The sequence below is a fragment of the Penicillium canescens genome (genome assembly GCF_028828765.1).
Source record: "Penicillium canescens strain IBT 15451 chromosome Unknown utg000007l_segment0_segment0, whole genome shotgun sequence".
NCBI lineage: Eukaryota > Fungi > Ascomycota > Eurotiomycetes > Eurotiales > Aspergillaceae > Penicillium > Penicillium canescens.
The window spans coordinates 1713482-1730330 of NW_026703969.1; the positions used below are offsets into that span (position 1 = coordinate 1713482).

The 16849-nt window shown below is 50.7% G+C and overlaps 3 protein-coding genes across 3 annotated transcripts; 1 reads left to right on the plus strand and 2 right to left on the minus strand.

Moving 5' to 3' along the window:
- Positions 1-428: 428 nt before the first annotated feature.
- On the plus strand, positions 429-4008 carry N7446_010824 (uncharacterized protein; the record flags this gene model as incomplete). Its single annotated transcript, XM_058519567.1, has 6 exons — positions 429-478; positions 549-624; positions 678-718; positions 768-793; positions 845-1031; positions 1101-4008. The coding sequence occupies 6 exons, from the start codon at positions 429-431 to the stop codon at positions 4006-4008; spliced, it is 3288 nt and encodes a 1095-aa protein (XP_058368405.1).
- Positions 4009-5038: 1030 nt separating this feature from the next.
- Positions 5039-5545, minus strand: N7446_010825 (uncharacterized protein; the record flags this gene model as incomplete). The annotated part of the gene is made up of 1 exon (XM_058519568.1): positions 5039-5545. One exon carries the CDS (start codon positions 5543-5545, stop codon positions 5039-5041), a length of 507 nt encoding a protein of 168 aa, XP_058368406.1.
- Positions 5546-15692: 10147 nt separating this feature from the next.
- N7446_010826 (uncharacterized protein) lies at positions 15693-15938 on the minus strand (the record flags this gene model as incomplete). The annotated part of the gene is made up of 1 exon (XM_058519569.1): positions 15693-15938. The coding sequence occupies one exon, from the start codon at positions 15936-15938 to the stop codon at positions 15693-15695; it is 246 nt and encodes an 81-aa protein (XP_058368407.1).
- Between the last annotated feature and the right edge of the window lie 911 nt (positions 15939-16849).

Sequence of the window (16849 nt, forward strand, 5' to 3'; positions counted from 1 at the left end):
CAAATTGCTCCGACGTCGACAGCTTTCACCCAAGTCTTTGGGAAATCATCACGACCACGACTGAAGATATGGAGCCAATCGCAGTGGTAAATAGTGTTTCACGTTCTGATGCGGTCATTCTCATGTCTCGACTAGGACCCGGACTTCTACTCTATAGCTATTGGCTTTGGCACAGACCCGCAGGACTTTCAGTCGTGAGTGCAACTACAGCATACCTACTGTCGTATTCTCACTCTAGTACGTGTTCAGAGAGACCACCTCTATTGCGTCCTCGATCGCGAGGGGACGGTTAGAAAACGGCCGAAGGTCAGTCTAATCCAGCCCAAGTTCGTTTCCTGATTCTAACCTGAGAAGTAGATACCAGGCCATAAAAGAAGATGATTATTGGTTAGTTACGAAGCATTGGTTTGTGTATATATGAAGTAACCATGTCCAGGGGACCTTCTGACGAGCAGCAATTTGAGGCGTTTGAGATTGGGTAAATCGCATCTCATCCTCATATCTTTCATGTCTCACTAATAGAAGGTCTGTGATTATAACGAACTCAGCCATATGGTGTTTCTTGTTCTAGATTTCAACCAGCCGAATCCTCTTTTCTGCGCCCCTATCGGCGATTCACCCAAGGTGAACTTCCCAAGGCGACACTCACTTGAACTCCCGTTAACATCACAATGTAGCATATTCTGGACATCGGAACTGGTCAAGGGAGTTGGGCAATGTAATCCGATGAGCAACACGTTTCAAGAAAACCATTAACGAGTCCTTAGTGATGTTGCCGATCGCTATCCGTCGGGTATTAGATTTCGCGAGACGACTCCTTCTGTTCTGGGCTGACACCGGCTAGCTACCGTCCGCGGCGTGGATATTTTTCCCCCGCCAGTGTCATGGATGCCTCCAAACTGCGTGTTCGAAGTGGATGATGTGCTCCGCGAGTGGACATGGAGAGACTCGTTTGACTTTATCCATATGCGCCTAATGTATGGCGCCTTTCCTCCTGAGGGATGGGACCAGTTATACAAACAGGCTTACGAGTGAGTTTCAATCCTTATTTCTCGATCTTTTGTGTCACCAACGCTCATATCTGTTTACTCTCGCTATAGCGCCCTCGAACCCGGTGGCTGGATCGAGCAAATAGAATTTGACGTGCGAGTCTCTAGCGATGACGGTACCCTGAAAAAAGAACACCAGCTATGGGCGTGGGGGCCTATGTTTCTTAGATGCGCCGAGCGAGTGGACCAGGCCTCCGAAGCGTTGTGGCACGCTCGGATGGGACATCTGAACCGGGGCGACTTGAGGGTGGTCCTCCGGCAGACCGGCACTCCGTACCGACCGCTGACACAGGCGCAGCTGCTGGCAACGCCGCAGTGCCCGGCGTGCATGTCGGGTAAGCAGCATCAGAAGAGGAACTCCCGCGCAAGACGGCCACGTCTGCATTCAACGAGAATATTTGAATTGATCCATTCGGACATCATGGAGATGCCGATTGCCAAAGATGGCTCCAGGTACGTGATCACCTTTACTGACGATTATTCTCGTGGCTCGTGGGCCTATGCCATGAGATGGAAGCATGAAGCGCTCCAGAAGTTCCAACATTTTGAGGCCTGGGTGCACCGACAGTTCGGCGCCCAGATCAGAAGATTCCTCACCGATAACGGGAGAGAATATCTGCCAATTGGAACACATCTCGAATCCCAGGGAGTTGAGTTCGACACATCGCCGCCATACTGCAAAGGGCAGAATGGGCTGGCCGAACGCACCAATCGTACTATCCGGGAGCGGATCAACACGCTCCTGTCCGATGCGAACCTTTCTCCTTCCTGGTGGGTCGAGCTCTTGGACACGGTGGTCTATCTGAAGCTACGCGCGCCAGCATCGATCTTACAGAAGAAGACACCGTTTGAAATTCTATATGGGAAGCCGCCCTCGCTCTTGCATCTGCGACGGATCGGCTCCCGTGCATGGGTCTTAATCCCAAAGGAACATCAAGCAAAACTCGGACCGAGATCATCCGAGTGTCGATTGCTAGGCTATTGTGAACCGAACCAGTACAAGCTCTATGAGATACATTCTGGAAAGACAGTCTTTTCCCGTGATGTCGAGTTCGATGAGAGGACCCCGGTGGCGCCACTCATCGAGGGGGAAACAGGCAACGGCCTCCCGGACAACGCTCCTCCATCACCTGTCTTTCCATCAATGCCACGTTTAGCCAGAGGGCTGCTAACACCACCGGCATCGCCAGTACCTCTGGCGAGTGAGCGAGAGAAAACGACACCTGGGCGTGAAGAGGAGACACTTCCAGTGGTCAATCCAAGCCAACAAGGAAACGACTTGACATCGGATCTTGGGTATTCGATCTATGGTCGCAGACGAAGACCGTCGCGGCGACTCCTGGAGTCACTAGGCAAGGTGTACTCGGCAGGCACATTGAATACCGCACCGGCCAGACAAGTCGACCCGGCGACCTTCCACGAGGCCGTGTCAGGCCCAACCCAGCTGGAATGGTGGGCCGCCATCCAGAAAGAATATGTCCAGAAAGAATATGCGTCGCTTCTCGAACACGGAACATGGGAAAAGGTTCGGCGAGAGGACATCCCAGCCGGAGATCATGTGATTGGCTGTAAATGGGTCGTCAAGACCAAAGCCAACGGAACGCGCAAGGCGCGATTGGTCATCAGAGGTTACCGGCAGAAACATGGCATCGACTATCACGAAACGTTTGCTGCTGTGTCGCGAATGGACTCCGTCCGCTGCATTGTAGCCAGCGCCGTGTTGCGCGGATGGAAACTCCACCAATTCGATGCGGTCACCACATTTCTCCATGGAGACGTCGATTCGTCTATTTATATGGAGTTGCCCCAAGGCTTTGAAGAGCCAGGGTACGTGTGTCGGCTGCGCCGCTCACTGTATGGGCTGAAGCAGGCTCCGCGGATTTGGTACCAATGCGTCCACCGCGTCCTGGCTTCTCATGGCTTCACCATGGCCCAATCGGACAACTGTGTGTTCTACAAATCGAATTGCGTCGTTTGTGTCCATGTCGATGATTTCCTTGTTGCTGCGGCAAACACGCACGAAATCGAAAAAGTGCAACAAGCATTGCAAACAGAGTTCCGACTGAACGATCTGGACACCCCGCGTTCGTTCCTCGGGATCCAGTTCGACTATCACGTCGATGGGTCCGTGTCCATTCACCAACACCAGTACATCCAGAAGGTGCTCTCCGACTTTGGCATGGAGAGTTGTCAACCGAAGTCTACGCCGATGAATCCCAAGCACATCCTGAATCATCGTCCAGACGAGGAACCTCCGGACGAGGAAGCAAAAGCTCGTTATGCGACTGCCATTGGTTCGTTGATGTATCTGATGGTTGGCACGCGACCGGATATTGCGTTTGCGCTGGGCAAGTTGAGTCGTTTCACGGCTCAGCCGCAATCGCACCACCAAGTCGCTCTGCAGCGATTGCTTCGCTACATCAAAGCCACGCAATCTCATCGCATTACCTACCGCAGTGGGCAGCTGATCGGGTATACAGACGCCGACTTTGGTGGCTCCGTCGTCACTGACGGTGCATACTCGACGTCTGGCTATGTATTCCAACTTGCAGGTGCGCCAGTTTCCTGGTCGTCCAAAAGGCAGGGGGAAGTGGCCACGTCTACGACACACGCCGAATACATCGGACAGTACAATGCTATTCTGCATCTGCAGTGGCTCCGCACCTTTCTAGCTGAAACGCAATTATATCGGTCTCCGGTCACTAATATCATGGCTGACAACCAATCTGCCATTGCACTTTCTCGCAATCCTGAGTTCCACAAGCGGACGAAGCATTTCAAAGTGAAATTTCACTATCAGCGAGCCGTGCTGGATGCAGGCGAGATTGGGCTTCAATATGTTCCAACTGAGGAACAGGCCGCAGATGGTCTCACCAAGCCATTGGGGCCTACGTCCTTTGTCAAGTTTTGTAGTCTCTTAGGAATCGACGCCTCAGAGACTCCAAGGCAATATGCATGAGACAGCACAGGCGCTCTTTCCACTTTGTTTTCCCAGAAAGGGGTTTTTTTGAGTGGTTTTACCGAGGCCTGACTGCTCTGCGCAATTCCAGTATCGCCCTGCCAGCAAAGCGATTCTGAGGGGGAATGTTGTGATATGAGGCTGGTGCAGATCAGGAAGCAAGCCGAAGCATCGAAATTAGTCCCGAGATATGTATACGAAGAAGCAAGTTGATTGGAAATCAACTTGTTCTTCTCGTTGTATATATAGTCTCAAGTTTCCCACCGAATAATAGAGAATCAATCTTCCTTTGAATTACAACAGTAATGGCCAAGATGGCATTGTCCTTTCCCGAATTTTTCAGGGTTCAACAGGTGCCACTATATTTGAGGATTTCATTGAGCAGCTCCTCCATCATTGTGGGAAATGGCCGGCACAAAAGTCTGTTCTTAAATCGAAAGGAGATAGCTAGCCTAGATTTCTGCAGGAGGAAAAAGGAAGCTGGTCAGGCAAAGGGACGGTTACAAGATAACTAAGAGTAAGAATCGTTTTGTTGTTGAGAAGTAAGGGAATCGAGTGTGAGACGAATGGTACACTCATTTGCCATGTAACTATCTCGGATTGCGCAGTAACTGAATCTTGAAGAGATTCAGAATTGACCCTTCGAACCCAGGGTCTTTTTTATGGACAACGCATCTTTCCATCATTCAGAAAGAGATGAATCCCTCATGAACCATCAATTCAACAACCAAATTCTATAAGCCTAGTAGCTCGAGCTAATGTGAGGGCTGGGTATGTCGGCGGTTTCTCAAATGAAGCAGGAACCTGATGCCTGAATGCCGAAATACAAAGGAAATCCAAAATAAAAACGAATGAAATTATACACAACATGGAAGAGTATAGAAAAAGTCAAAAAGTGTGCAAATCCAATCAAACCCTCACGCGTTGCATCCCCGATGAACTATTCAGCGTCGTTGATATGGGAAGACTCTTTTGTTTCTAGCTTGACATGGCGATACCACCAAGGCAGTTTGCCTTACAGGCCAGGAGATCACAGAGCGTAACAAAAGAAGGCCAAGGCACCCAGAATGAGTGCAGTTTTGGAGCTCGCAATTGTGCTAGCAGCACCAGTGTGAGAAGGGCTTGACGCTACAGCGGTGGAAGTTGACCCTGGTCCCCCTGTACTGGAACTGGCGGTGTTACTCGGTAACGCCCCATTGTCAGTGGTATCAACACCCAAGTTTGAGCCGCAGATGTTGCCAACATTTTGTGCCAACTTTGAATAGTCCAGGTTGCTAATGTCCAGGTTACACCCAGAGATACACGTTCCAAACCGTGTCATATCGACATCAGAGAAAATATTGACGTAATTCTTGCAGAAACAGGCGTTTGATGCGGAGCTGCTCGGGTCTCCACAGTCAGCCTTGCTGTCTTTGAACTCGGTAGAAGCACAAGCGCCTCCGCAGTCGCCATAGATCTCACCCAAGATGTCATTGAAGTCATTAGGGGAGGCTAGCGTGGAGACGAGGAGGACAGAGAGGGGTATGAGGAAACGCATGTTGAAGAGAATGTGGATTAACAAAGGTCTTGGAAAGTCGCTGCAAGGAGGGTATGGGTGGCAGAGTGGAGGAGAGATTGAAATGAGAAAAAAAGTGGGGGGAAGACAGAGGAAGAAAGAGGGTTATGTAGGAAGGGAGTGTACCCATCCATCACTTGGATACAGGATCAATCTAGCCTCAAGTGCCATTTTCCAGGCCTTATCACTCTTCAACCAAGCTGACAATTGGTTGTCGATACGAGAATAAAATTAAGAACCCCACCATGATGATCCTTGACCTCTGGGGAAGAGAGTGAAGAAAAGTTGAAAGCTTATTCGACTGTTGGTTTGATGAATACGAGCATCCCCATTATTCCGGGAAGAATACGATGAGGGTACAGAAAACTGGAAGCCCCTCAAGCCACAGTTATCATTGTGACGAATATCCTGGAATGAGCACTATCCAAACGCCCGGGCAAGCGGCCTTCTGACTCATTTTCTAGCATACCACCCTGTCAAAGGACCTCAAGATGTTCATGTCAGCGCCACCACTGCCGCTCAAGTTTTTCGTATTATCACGCATCCTGCAGGAACATGTTCCGACCCAAATACGGACGCAGACTGGATCATCACTGACTTGGATCTGCGCTAAGGAAGTAACTTAGATCGTAGACTTCAAACAGCTGTTGATATTGTTAAGATATAAGGTCGTAAAAAGCTGAGTTTAAATTGAAGTAGCTGGCTAGGGCTTGTGGCCGACTTGGTAGTGAATCACGTTCCCTGACTTTGGTGTGGTTGTGCAAATTGCATTTGGCCACCAACCGGGAATTAAAACCAGACACCACGAGAACGTACGAATCCATTGTTTGAACAGCTGGGCGAGAGCTGTTGCCTAGCGTCAGATTACAAGGGGCCGAAGTCGTACAAAATGAATTGAAATTCTTTAACCCCTGTTATCACAAAGTCTCTTCCACGAACTCTATTATGACACGTATCATTCTATTTTTGGTTTTAGCACCTTTCAGTGGGTGAACTGGTGCAATACGGTGGGGCAAGACACGCAGCGCCGAAGTAACTGGATGGGTTTCACAAAGCACATAGGTGTTTGAGGCTCTGGGAGTGAAGCAAATTGACTTTTGTCCTCGGCCGTTCCGTCCAATGCCTGCTGGTCCCACCACCAAGCATGCGTAACTCGGGCAGCGAGATTGTTCGATTCGTTGGGCCACGGCTGATCTTTCCACGAGGTTCCAGCCCTACAAAGGCTTCGAGAAAGCTTGTCAATTCTGCACGAAGAAAAAGAAAGGTCCGCTGCAGGCGTTTCACCTGCACTCTCGCAGAGAGGACTCTGACAAGGCCGACAAGCTCAAGCAGAGCCCGCCCCTAAGTACGTTATCACCAGCCCCAAGTTTCTCCGTATCTGTGATCTAGAGAAACTGGAATGGAGGAGATATCTAGGATGAGCAGGAATACAACCGTGTGACAAAATCGAATGCCCCGAACCTCTGCTGACAACCACTTTCTTCCTCAAACAGCTCTCAAAGCTGACGACATCTCCAAGCGTGGCAAGAAGAAGGCTCTGCAAGGCCACACAACCGGAGCACTGCAGGTTTTTAATATCTTTTGGCATCCCTTATACGCTAGAAGATGAGAACGCCTAAAGATCGTGCTTATCTCCCGAGTGAGATCATTCTCCCTCGCGGCGGAGAATCTCAACCCTCGTGACCAACTATCACTCTTACGTGCCGTTCCTGACCTCGTCCGACTCGTGACATTCCGACACACTTCTATTCAGGATGAAGAAGGGAATTCAATCTTACACCTTCTCTCAATAGAAGCTGAGGGCAGACTAAAAGAGCTGCTACTGGCGAAGAATAGTACTCAAGCGGACCCGAAGAACAAGAATGGTCGAACGCCACTGTCTTACGCAGCTATGTGTGGACATGAAGAATTGGTGAGGCTGCTCCTGGAGCGGGATGATGTGGAGGCAGACTCGGTGGACTACCATGGTCGGACACCACTGTCATTCGCAGCTGAGCGTGGAATTGAAGCGGTGGTGAGGCCGCTTCTGGGGCGAGATGATGTGGAGGCGGACTCGAAGAATAAGTACAGTCAGACACCGCTGTCGTACACAGCCGTGGGTGGACACGAAGAAGCGGTGAAGCTGCTGGTTGAGCGAGATGATGTAGAGGAGGACTTGATGGCCAAGGATGGTGGGACACAACAGTATTATGTTGGTTTTTATGAATATGAAGCGGTGGAGGGGCTTCCGTTATAAATCCCAGCAGAAATCCAAGCACATATGCGAGACGATGATCAGGCTCAAGAATACTGGTGTCATAACAAGCCAATTCTAGGAGGCTATCAGACGCGACATCGATATCCTAGTTGGTTCTGTATTCAGCCCATTCAGTTAGTTCCCTCTACTAGCATGTAAGAGAATTGTGCGACCCGGATACTTTGTCTTTGAAGGCAATAAGCTTCCCCAGTGCTTCCCGAAGCGTTTGGAGAACCAGCGTCAGCAATCAGCATGAGACGTAATGAACGACACCCCCGCTTTTACCTAAAGGTCAATTTCAATTTTGAGCAAATGCAGGCCCATGTTCAGGAAAGCGAATTTATCATATTGAAACGGCTCTGGATGACTCGGATTGAGTTACTGTATAGCCGGGAAAAATCTTGAATGACGAGCAGATGAGAAGACCACAACATTATTTTACCCAAATGTTTAGCAGTACCAACGCTATTTTGAATGAATTGGATTGCGATCTGACAGCCAAGCGCTGTTTCAAATCTTCCGGGATACACTTCGCCACAGCCAGGATTGCACTTATCACCGACTTGTACTTTGGGAACCGCTGTGCAACTTTTCCGAGAACCTGGTCTTGGGTAACATGCGTTGATTGATCAATCTGTTCAGTGAGAAGGTGCAATAGTTGAATGCACTCTGTGAGAGAGGACCTTATTGCTCTTCGACCCAGTGCCATAGTTCCATGATCTGTAGCTTGAACTTGGGCTGCAATTGAGCGAATCCCTTCCCTGGCCAGTTTGCGAAGTAGGCGACGTGCTGGTTTCCTGCAAAAGCGTAGAGCATTTCGAGGATTGAGTTTCCGTTTTGGCTGCCACTGCATTCTGACATGTTGGTAGCCGAACGAACGAAGGGCTTGTCGTGGAACTCGGAGGGATGGGATTTTTATCGCAGTGCAAGGCTGCTTTGTAAACTCTCCCTTGTCAGAAGCTTCACGCCGCCTGAGGCTCATCAGGACCAGGTATTCTCAAGTGAGGAAGGGTTACAGTATAAAAATCTAGAGTTGACAGATCAAATGTTCCTTGCTGCCTTTTCTAGCAACCTAAGATGGACGACGGACTATTATAATGTGGCAAGATTTACCGACGTACCATACGAAATGGCGAGAACAAGTGCATGCCACTTCAAGAGAATCTTGTTGACTAAAAGCGACTGAAGCGGCCCATGGTTATTGCTGAGCTTGAATGTTGGGTCAGTAGAGCTAACATGCCTTCCCATCATTTTTGTGGTAAATAAACAACATACGTTGATCAATTTCTTTTAGTTTTAATGTGTGGCCTTGTATCAGGGCTGAGTGGTAAAGCGCAAATAAGGACACTCGGAGAAGGCATACCAGCTTAGTAAATATTCAGCATCCGTGGCGGTTTTTGAGACCATAGTCTGGCAAAACAGAACGAAATGATACGAAGGAGAGTATGAAAGCAAATGCAATGAGATATCGTTTAATCAGACTGAACCGCTGGGTAAAACCGTCTTCAAAGCCTGCCACATGAATGTTCAAACTGGAGCATACATTTTCCCGATCGACTGGCTTCCCGTATCTGTCCTGACTGAAACAGCCGTGACTTAAATGCCTGCTACAAGTATTGAAAGTGTGACTCTTTGACAGCATCTTGGTTATTCCCGAATTCCTGGAGGAACTGACAGGAGAATAGCCTCTTGGGGTGCATCGACACATCTCGTAAATCAACCGAGTTTCGCGGTATTGTTCGCCCAATTGCGATATTAGGCCTGTACTTGTGTTCCTCACGGGGGCATCACCTACAACGCAGAGCAGCCCCCATCTCTCCAAAGACCAAAGGCGGATTCTGCCTTTTCATGCCCATCACATATGGATGACCAGGCGCCCCAAGTCCCGGTTATACGACACTCAGCATTTGAAGTATCGTGGCCAATGGTGGATCTGGAGTTTAGCCGACAAAGTGAGGATGGAAATTTATTGACTGACACCAACACGTTTCCTGCGACACAAAACTGCAACCACGAATCCTACGATGATATCCCAGTATCCTGGAAATTTTTCTCAAGACATGAAGATACGGGGGCAGCCACTATGCAACTCCTACGGGACAGCTGGAAAATATTCAAAAATATGAGTCTCCAGGATTGGGCTGATGACGCGTTGGATATGCCATCGACCAGGGTCAGGGTTTTCAGGCTATATTACAGCAGACTAGCATTTTCACTGTTTTCTTTCCTCCGCCAAGTTCCTAAGGAGATCGCCAAGTACGATTCTATGGCATCGGTACGGACTCTCTCTCTGTCTCCGGCCCATCCAGACTAAATACAATAGGCTGTTCGAACCCACGACCGTTTCCTTTACGCTACTCTCCGGCATAGTCTCACCTACGCTAAGTGTGGCAACCCGTACCGGGCCTTGACACTTGATACATCGCCTATCACGACACCAGTTAAGGATTTACTGTCAAACCCCGCGAAGGATATCATCTGTCAGTTCGCAGTACTCGAAACTCGCTACAAGCGTTATTGCCGAGGCTCTGACCTTGCGGATGGGCGCTATTTCCAAATTGCCACCCCGCTACTGACTCTTGTCACCGATCAGTGTCCAGTCAATGGCTCGAGAATAATCACTCGCGAAATACTACAATCCTTTCGCCAAATCAGTCTTGAAGGCGTCTGGAATGATGACTGTCATCTGAAAGCCATCGCACGTCGATGGAGCTGTCTCTGTCACGAGGCAGAGGAGATTGCATCTTCAGGACGCCTGAATACCAAACTACTGGAGCTCGCCCAGGTAGGTTACAGCATCATACCGGACCAGCCAATAACTCACACCACCTCCGAGACTTTTTCTCGCTTACGGCAATTTTGAATGGGCTGTCAAACGGAGGCATCAAGCTTGAACCAGTGTTGGCTGGATTCCTTGATGAAAGTCGGAATTATCGACAATATCGCCTTAAGCTACATAAGGAACCCTGTCTTCCATTCATTTATCCATTTATCAGAGACCTGAAAAGGGGAAGTCGTGAGGCTGTTCGGGGCATTTTTAGCTTCCTTTCCTACGATCGAATCTTCATCTATTCTAACCATTGCTACACTGGCACAAATGGAGACGGATGAGATATTTTGGCTCGCACGGGGCACCTGCGGTCTGAACACTGGCGATGTAGGCCTCGTTGACGGAGGGCTACAGCGCCGTGAGGGCTGCAGGCGGGCCCGTGGCACTCCGTATATTCTAGGAGGAAAAATAGCTATGCGAGAGCATACGTGGTATATACATGAGGGGGTTCCGCGGTGGGCGGGAAGAAACCGTCGCGGAGAGAGCCCGGCTCTCCCTCGAAACGGCGATGTTCTTTTCGAGGGAGGGGAAGGCCAGGCGATATTTGTGTGCGATGTCCAGCACGGGATATCGTGGGCCCGACGCAAGGGGCTCTCACGCAACAGTCCCGAATAGAACCTATCATCTATTCTAACCATTGCTACACTGGCACAAATGGAGACGGATGAGATATTTTGGCTCGCACGGGGCACCTGCGGTCTGAACACTGGCGATGTAGGCCTCGTTGACGGAGGGCTACAGCGCCGTGAGGGCTGCAGGCGGGCCCAAATGACCCGGTGGGCCAAAAGAGGATGGTGGAGGGGCTGGTGGTATGGAAGATGAGACCGGAGTTGGATAACCGGTCTGGAATTGACGGTTCCAGGCGTACAGTGTTGTCGTAGGTGTTGTGAAGTAAAGGCGGAAGGCTTCGGATGACCATCTCCCGAGGGCTTGGATGTGGTCATTTCTTAAGCCTGCGTTGTGGGCGTGTTGTGCTGCCCCCTTTCTGAAACTGTGACCCTTAAGTCCCGTGGTATCTTCCCCGGCGCGGTTGAGCTTAGAGATAACCGCACGTTGGAAGGCGGATGAGGTGAAGGGGCCAGAGGAGAGCGTAAACAAGGGGGCAGACATAGGCTGTGAGTCGTGGAGGAATAGCTTAGAAAGGCCTTCGACGGGGCAGGCTGCGTCGTTTGTTGCTGCAAGGACAACATTGACACCTTCGTGGTTTCGGTCGGTCTTGCTTCTCTTCAAGGTAAGGAGGACGTGGTCCATGGTGGGGGAGAACCTGATATCCGCCCGGGTTAACTTAGTAGCAGCGAAGACTTGAGTCTTTCTAAGGTCGGCAGCTGAGTATGTAAATTCCCCGACCCGAAGGAATCCAGCGAAGGCAACGCGGGCGGCCACGGCAAGATTAAGGTCATTTTTCTGGGCCGCTGAGAGCCCCAGCGGTTGGGCAGGGATATGTGAGATATTCCCTGAAAGGGTTATGACTGAGGCGCGTGAGATTGGGTTGCGAATCCGCTTTTGGCGGGGCGGTTGCAGCCGACGAGCGCCATCGATCATGCGACGAAAATGCTTTGCGTGGAGGTCAAAAATTGTGTCAGGTAGACCGTTATCGATGTGATACGCGCGGAGAGCCGAGAGCTCAGACATAGCTGAATCGGGCTTCACAGGTGGGGAACTACCCGCGCCCAGCAGGCGTTCCGTAAGCCAAGTGCAGATCGACGGGGCAGTGGCTGGCCAGGGCTGCACTCCGATAATAGCGCAGCTACGGGTGTACGAGCGCTGCGCAGAGCGATAGCCTCTTCTGGTTCCCTCGGCAAGGCCATTCCAGACCAACTTTGCATGGCCAGCATTCACGAAAATAGGCTGTCGAGAGAACCAGGCTGGCGGAGCAAGGGAAAGGAGCTTGTCCACTGTGGGCAAATATCAGCGATGATCCTATAATCGGAACGGGACAGTGCATCAGCTAGTAGGTTCTCCGATGAAGGAAGCCAGTGTGGCTGGACTTCGATGTCAAGGGCGGCTGCTATGCTGAAAAGCATGAGCAGAGAGCGATGAGCCGGCCCACGGAGTGCCTGCTTAGACAGGCCATGAAACGCGACGGCGCTGTCCGTGAAAGCGAGGACACGATGATGAGCCCAATGGGGGCTGTGTATGAGGAAGGCCTGCAGGATCGCAGAGACCTCCTTAATGTTAATGTGGGCCACGTCGCCGCAGGCGGAGGAGGCGTCCACAATAGCCGCATGGGTGGAAGGCAGGTGAGGCGCTGCAGACATCCAGTCCCTGGCGGAGTCCCATGAGGGCGCATAGAAGAAGAAGAGGCCCAGACCTGAGTCGCACGCGTCTGTGTAGAGGGCAACTAGGGGGCGGCTCTTCTCGAAGAAATGGATGCCGTTAAATAACGGGAGAGTGTCCCTCCACCACGCGAGATCCCCGCGGCTATCATGGGATAGGCGGCGGACGGAGCGGTGGTGAGGCGGGAAGGATGCGAGATCGCTGTAGAGCGACTGAAGGCGGGCTCTGCCGAGACGGATAACTATTGAGCAGTGTTGGAGGAAACCGACTACACGTTGCAAAGCTTTATGCGAGACACGATCTAGCTGTAGTAGCGACGCGGCTTCGGAAGATGCGCGTGCTAGCTTATCGCGAGGCATACGGGCCTGCAGAAGTGTCGTGTCGATTTCGACCCCAAGGACACTGACCACGGTACCCGCGGCGTCTTTCGAGTCATTCCGTGGGATGCCTAACGCATCCGTGAGAGGAATATATGCGCTATTGAAAGCGGTAAGGGCTTTAGAGAGACCTCCCACGGAGGAAGGAAAAATAACGATGAAATCGTCAAGGTAATGAGCGATAGAGGCCAAAGGCAAGTAAGCGGTTAGGAGCCAGTTAAGGCCCTCAGCAAAAAGGTTAAAGATGAAGGGTGCCGTTGAAAGGCCGAATGGGAGGCAGCACTCCATGTATGTCTTGCTATCCCATGAGAAGGCTAGGAGGGGCCGGTCAGCGGGGGCGACTGGGATATTACGGAAGGCATCCTTGATGTCGCGTTTGATGATATAGCATCCTCGTCCAGACGTGCGTATGAGATCGAAGATGTTATCCATAGATATGTATTGTATAGTAGAAGCAGCGTCGGGGATGGACTCGTTGACACTGCGACCCGGCGGGTAGGAAAGATCATGGATACGGCGCCAGCTCCCGTCGTGTTTAGGCACCAGCCCTAGTGGGGAAACAACGACGGGGTCAGTAGATGGTTGCACCCGACGACATAATAGGTCATCAGAGAGCTTCTGGGTGATAAGAGAGTGTTCCTCGATGCGGTGATTAGGAGTTCGACGGTATCTTGGCTGGATCGTACAACCGAGGCGGCAGCCGAATGTAAGGATGCCGCTGCAGATAGTCCCTAGGTTGCCAGGATAGCGTTCGAGGAGGGTTTTCCACGCCGAAGCAATGAAGGGAGAAGCGGAATCACGCAGAGGCGGGAGGGAAGGGTCGAAGACCTCAAACTGAATAGAAGTGTTGGGACGCGGGGCTGGCCAGCTAGTTGGTGGCGACAAGGTTTGACCTATACCAGGGCCGACCCCGGCGTGCTCCTAACTCACTGGTTTTACTTTGCAGCTTGTCACGGAATGGTCGTTGCCGCACTTAGAGCAGACGTGTCTTCGGTGGCATGTTCGCCAGTGGCAGCCAGCAGAAGAGTTGAATTTTTCACAAATGACAGTGTCATTATTTGGGGCAGCGGTAGAGCGCGTTGACCGTGTGGTTGGGGTAGCCGGCGCTGTCTTTGCTGGGAGCACGTTGTCCGGGCGAAGGTAGGAGCTTTCGAGGGCTTTCCCAATTTCCCAATCGCTAAGAGAAACGGTGAGGTCGCCTTTATCGACGACCATCTGGTGGTGGTCCAGGGCCATTTGCAGGATACAGTCCTGCCATTTATATGCCCTAGCAAGGTCACAAATGCGGCGGTGGAAGAGAACCATTCCACTGATGCATAACGGGTGCTTAGCAGCGAAGAAATCACACCAGACAGCGACGTAATTGCTAAAGCAATGGGCCCAGAGGGATGCGTCATTTCCCCAGTCCTTAATTGAGACTACCTTGCGGAATTGCAGGCCAGATGATGTGGATTTTAAGTCGAAAGACTCGCCATCCGGTGCCGAGGCTTTGAACTCAGGGCTACGGAGTTTTATGAGGTCCTTCTTTGGTCGGAAGGTGTGCTCGAAAACGGCTATAATAGCAGCACGGTCGAGGCCGGGGAAACGGGGAAGGACTGGCAAAACAAGAGACGGGACCCTACCGTCGTCAGCATACTCTTCCGCAGTGAGGTCTAAACGTGGGCGCTTGCGCTGCCCGTCGCCCGCAACAAGGGACGCGGACACAGTAGAGATGAATGAGTCCTGCTGGGAGTCGGAGAGGGAATTCCATATGTACTCTGGTGGATAGATCGAGGAGCCCAGGGTGGTCTGTCCCCCAGGGGTTAGACTGGGGGCCACCGAACTATGACGCACCATTGTAAAAGGAACTATTGAAGAAACCGTCGCGGAGAGAGCCCGGCTCTCCCTCGAAACGGCGATGTTCTTTTCGAGGGAGGGGAAGGCCAGGCGATATTTGTGTGCGATGTCCAGCACGGGATATCGTGGGCCCGACGCAAGGGGCTCTCACGCAACAGTCCCGAATAGAACCTATCATATAATCCAAGTGATCACGTGCTGACATCTACTGTCTGTGACTTTTTATTGTTATCCTTGGCCTGGTTTAGTTCGGTGGTACAGTAAATCAGGAAAGGGAACCGGAGTTTCACGAGTCGTCAACATTCTTTAATTCTGCTATAGGGAAGGTTCTAGAAACTGTTGCAGAAAAGGACAAAAAAAAGTTGTACATTGACTGTTTCGGGTTCTGCTTGCCATCCAACTAATTCAAGCTTTCCCAAGAGCACCAGAGGACTAGATACTCAGTCCTTAACTGGCCATTTCGCATAATTTCCCTTTTTGCTATCGCTTTGATGGGTTTCTTCTCGAGGCTCTGTATCTGGATAACATGGTGAGAAGGACCAGACCCTTACACACTTGCTCTGATCATACCTGTCAATCCCCACGGCTCGAGTAGTCGTGTATAATGATCATTACAGCATCCTCCATATTGGAACTGTTATCTGAGACGTAAGAGAGCTCTTCTGCATCGGAAGCTAGGAATGCTCGATCTTCGCTCATTTCCGAAGGGACATAATCAGAGTCAAGTTCTGAGTCTGAGACATCCTGGGGCTCTGAATCCTGAGAGCCCAGCGTGGCTCCGCTACAAGACGTGTCATCATAGGAACTGGGCGGCGTCATAGGTGCACTTCGAAAGATTCAGTTGTCGCTATAATTATGAACTTTGACCAACGCATGATACTGATTAGAGACCAGCTTTTATAGACAATAGATGGGTCACAGTCGGAACCTGACCGGAGAACGCTTTTCTATGGGTTCAATTAACCGGCCCTCGAGAATGACGTGTAGTTTCCCTATGTCTAATCCAAGGATTGAGCGTTTGGTTTCAATGGGACGAGAAGACATTAACACGCAACCACGCTCTGCATAATCATAAACGGCTTACGATTGAAAGCCAGAGTGCCCGTATTGGAGTCACTCCTTTTTTTGCGAGCAGATAGTTGTACCTAACGATAGAACCTGGATTGCGAGATTACAAGACACTGGAATCCCTGTCATTCGAGGCTCTCCTAGGCAGACGGCTGGGCTTATAAAGAATCTATGTCGGCTACGGTTCTACTAGATACAGGGCCTATCAACATTCTCACTAATACTGTGTTTAAGCAGTATTGCAAATGAATTGTCTGACAATATGGTACTCCGCGTGCTCCCTTGGTTAACTACCGTGTTATTTTCGACCCCAGTAAGTTCCGTTCCAGTTCGTACAGGTCACAGGATGCTCAACTCGATCAGGTCGCTAGTCTGGTCATTGGCCCAGAGTATTGGTCACAAAATGAGAAGGTACGTAACCCGACCTAGAAATTGTGCCGGATAATGCTGAAGACTCTCCAGTCACCGGATCCTTGCAGTTATTGCAACGTTCAGGACAACCTGTTCCATGATACTTCCAAATTGGGAATGTGGAATATGCCCGATCGAGTAGGTTTTGAGACTGAAAAGGGTGCAGAGTTTCATACAGTCCACTTGCATAGAGGGAATTCCCATTCGATACGGCATCATATACGGCAAATTCCGCAAGACCACCATTTGCC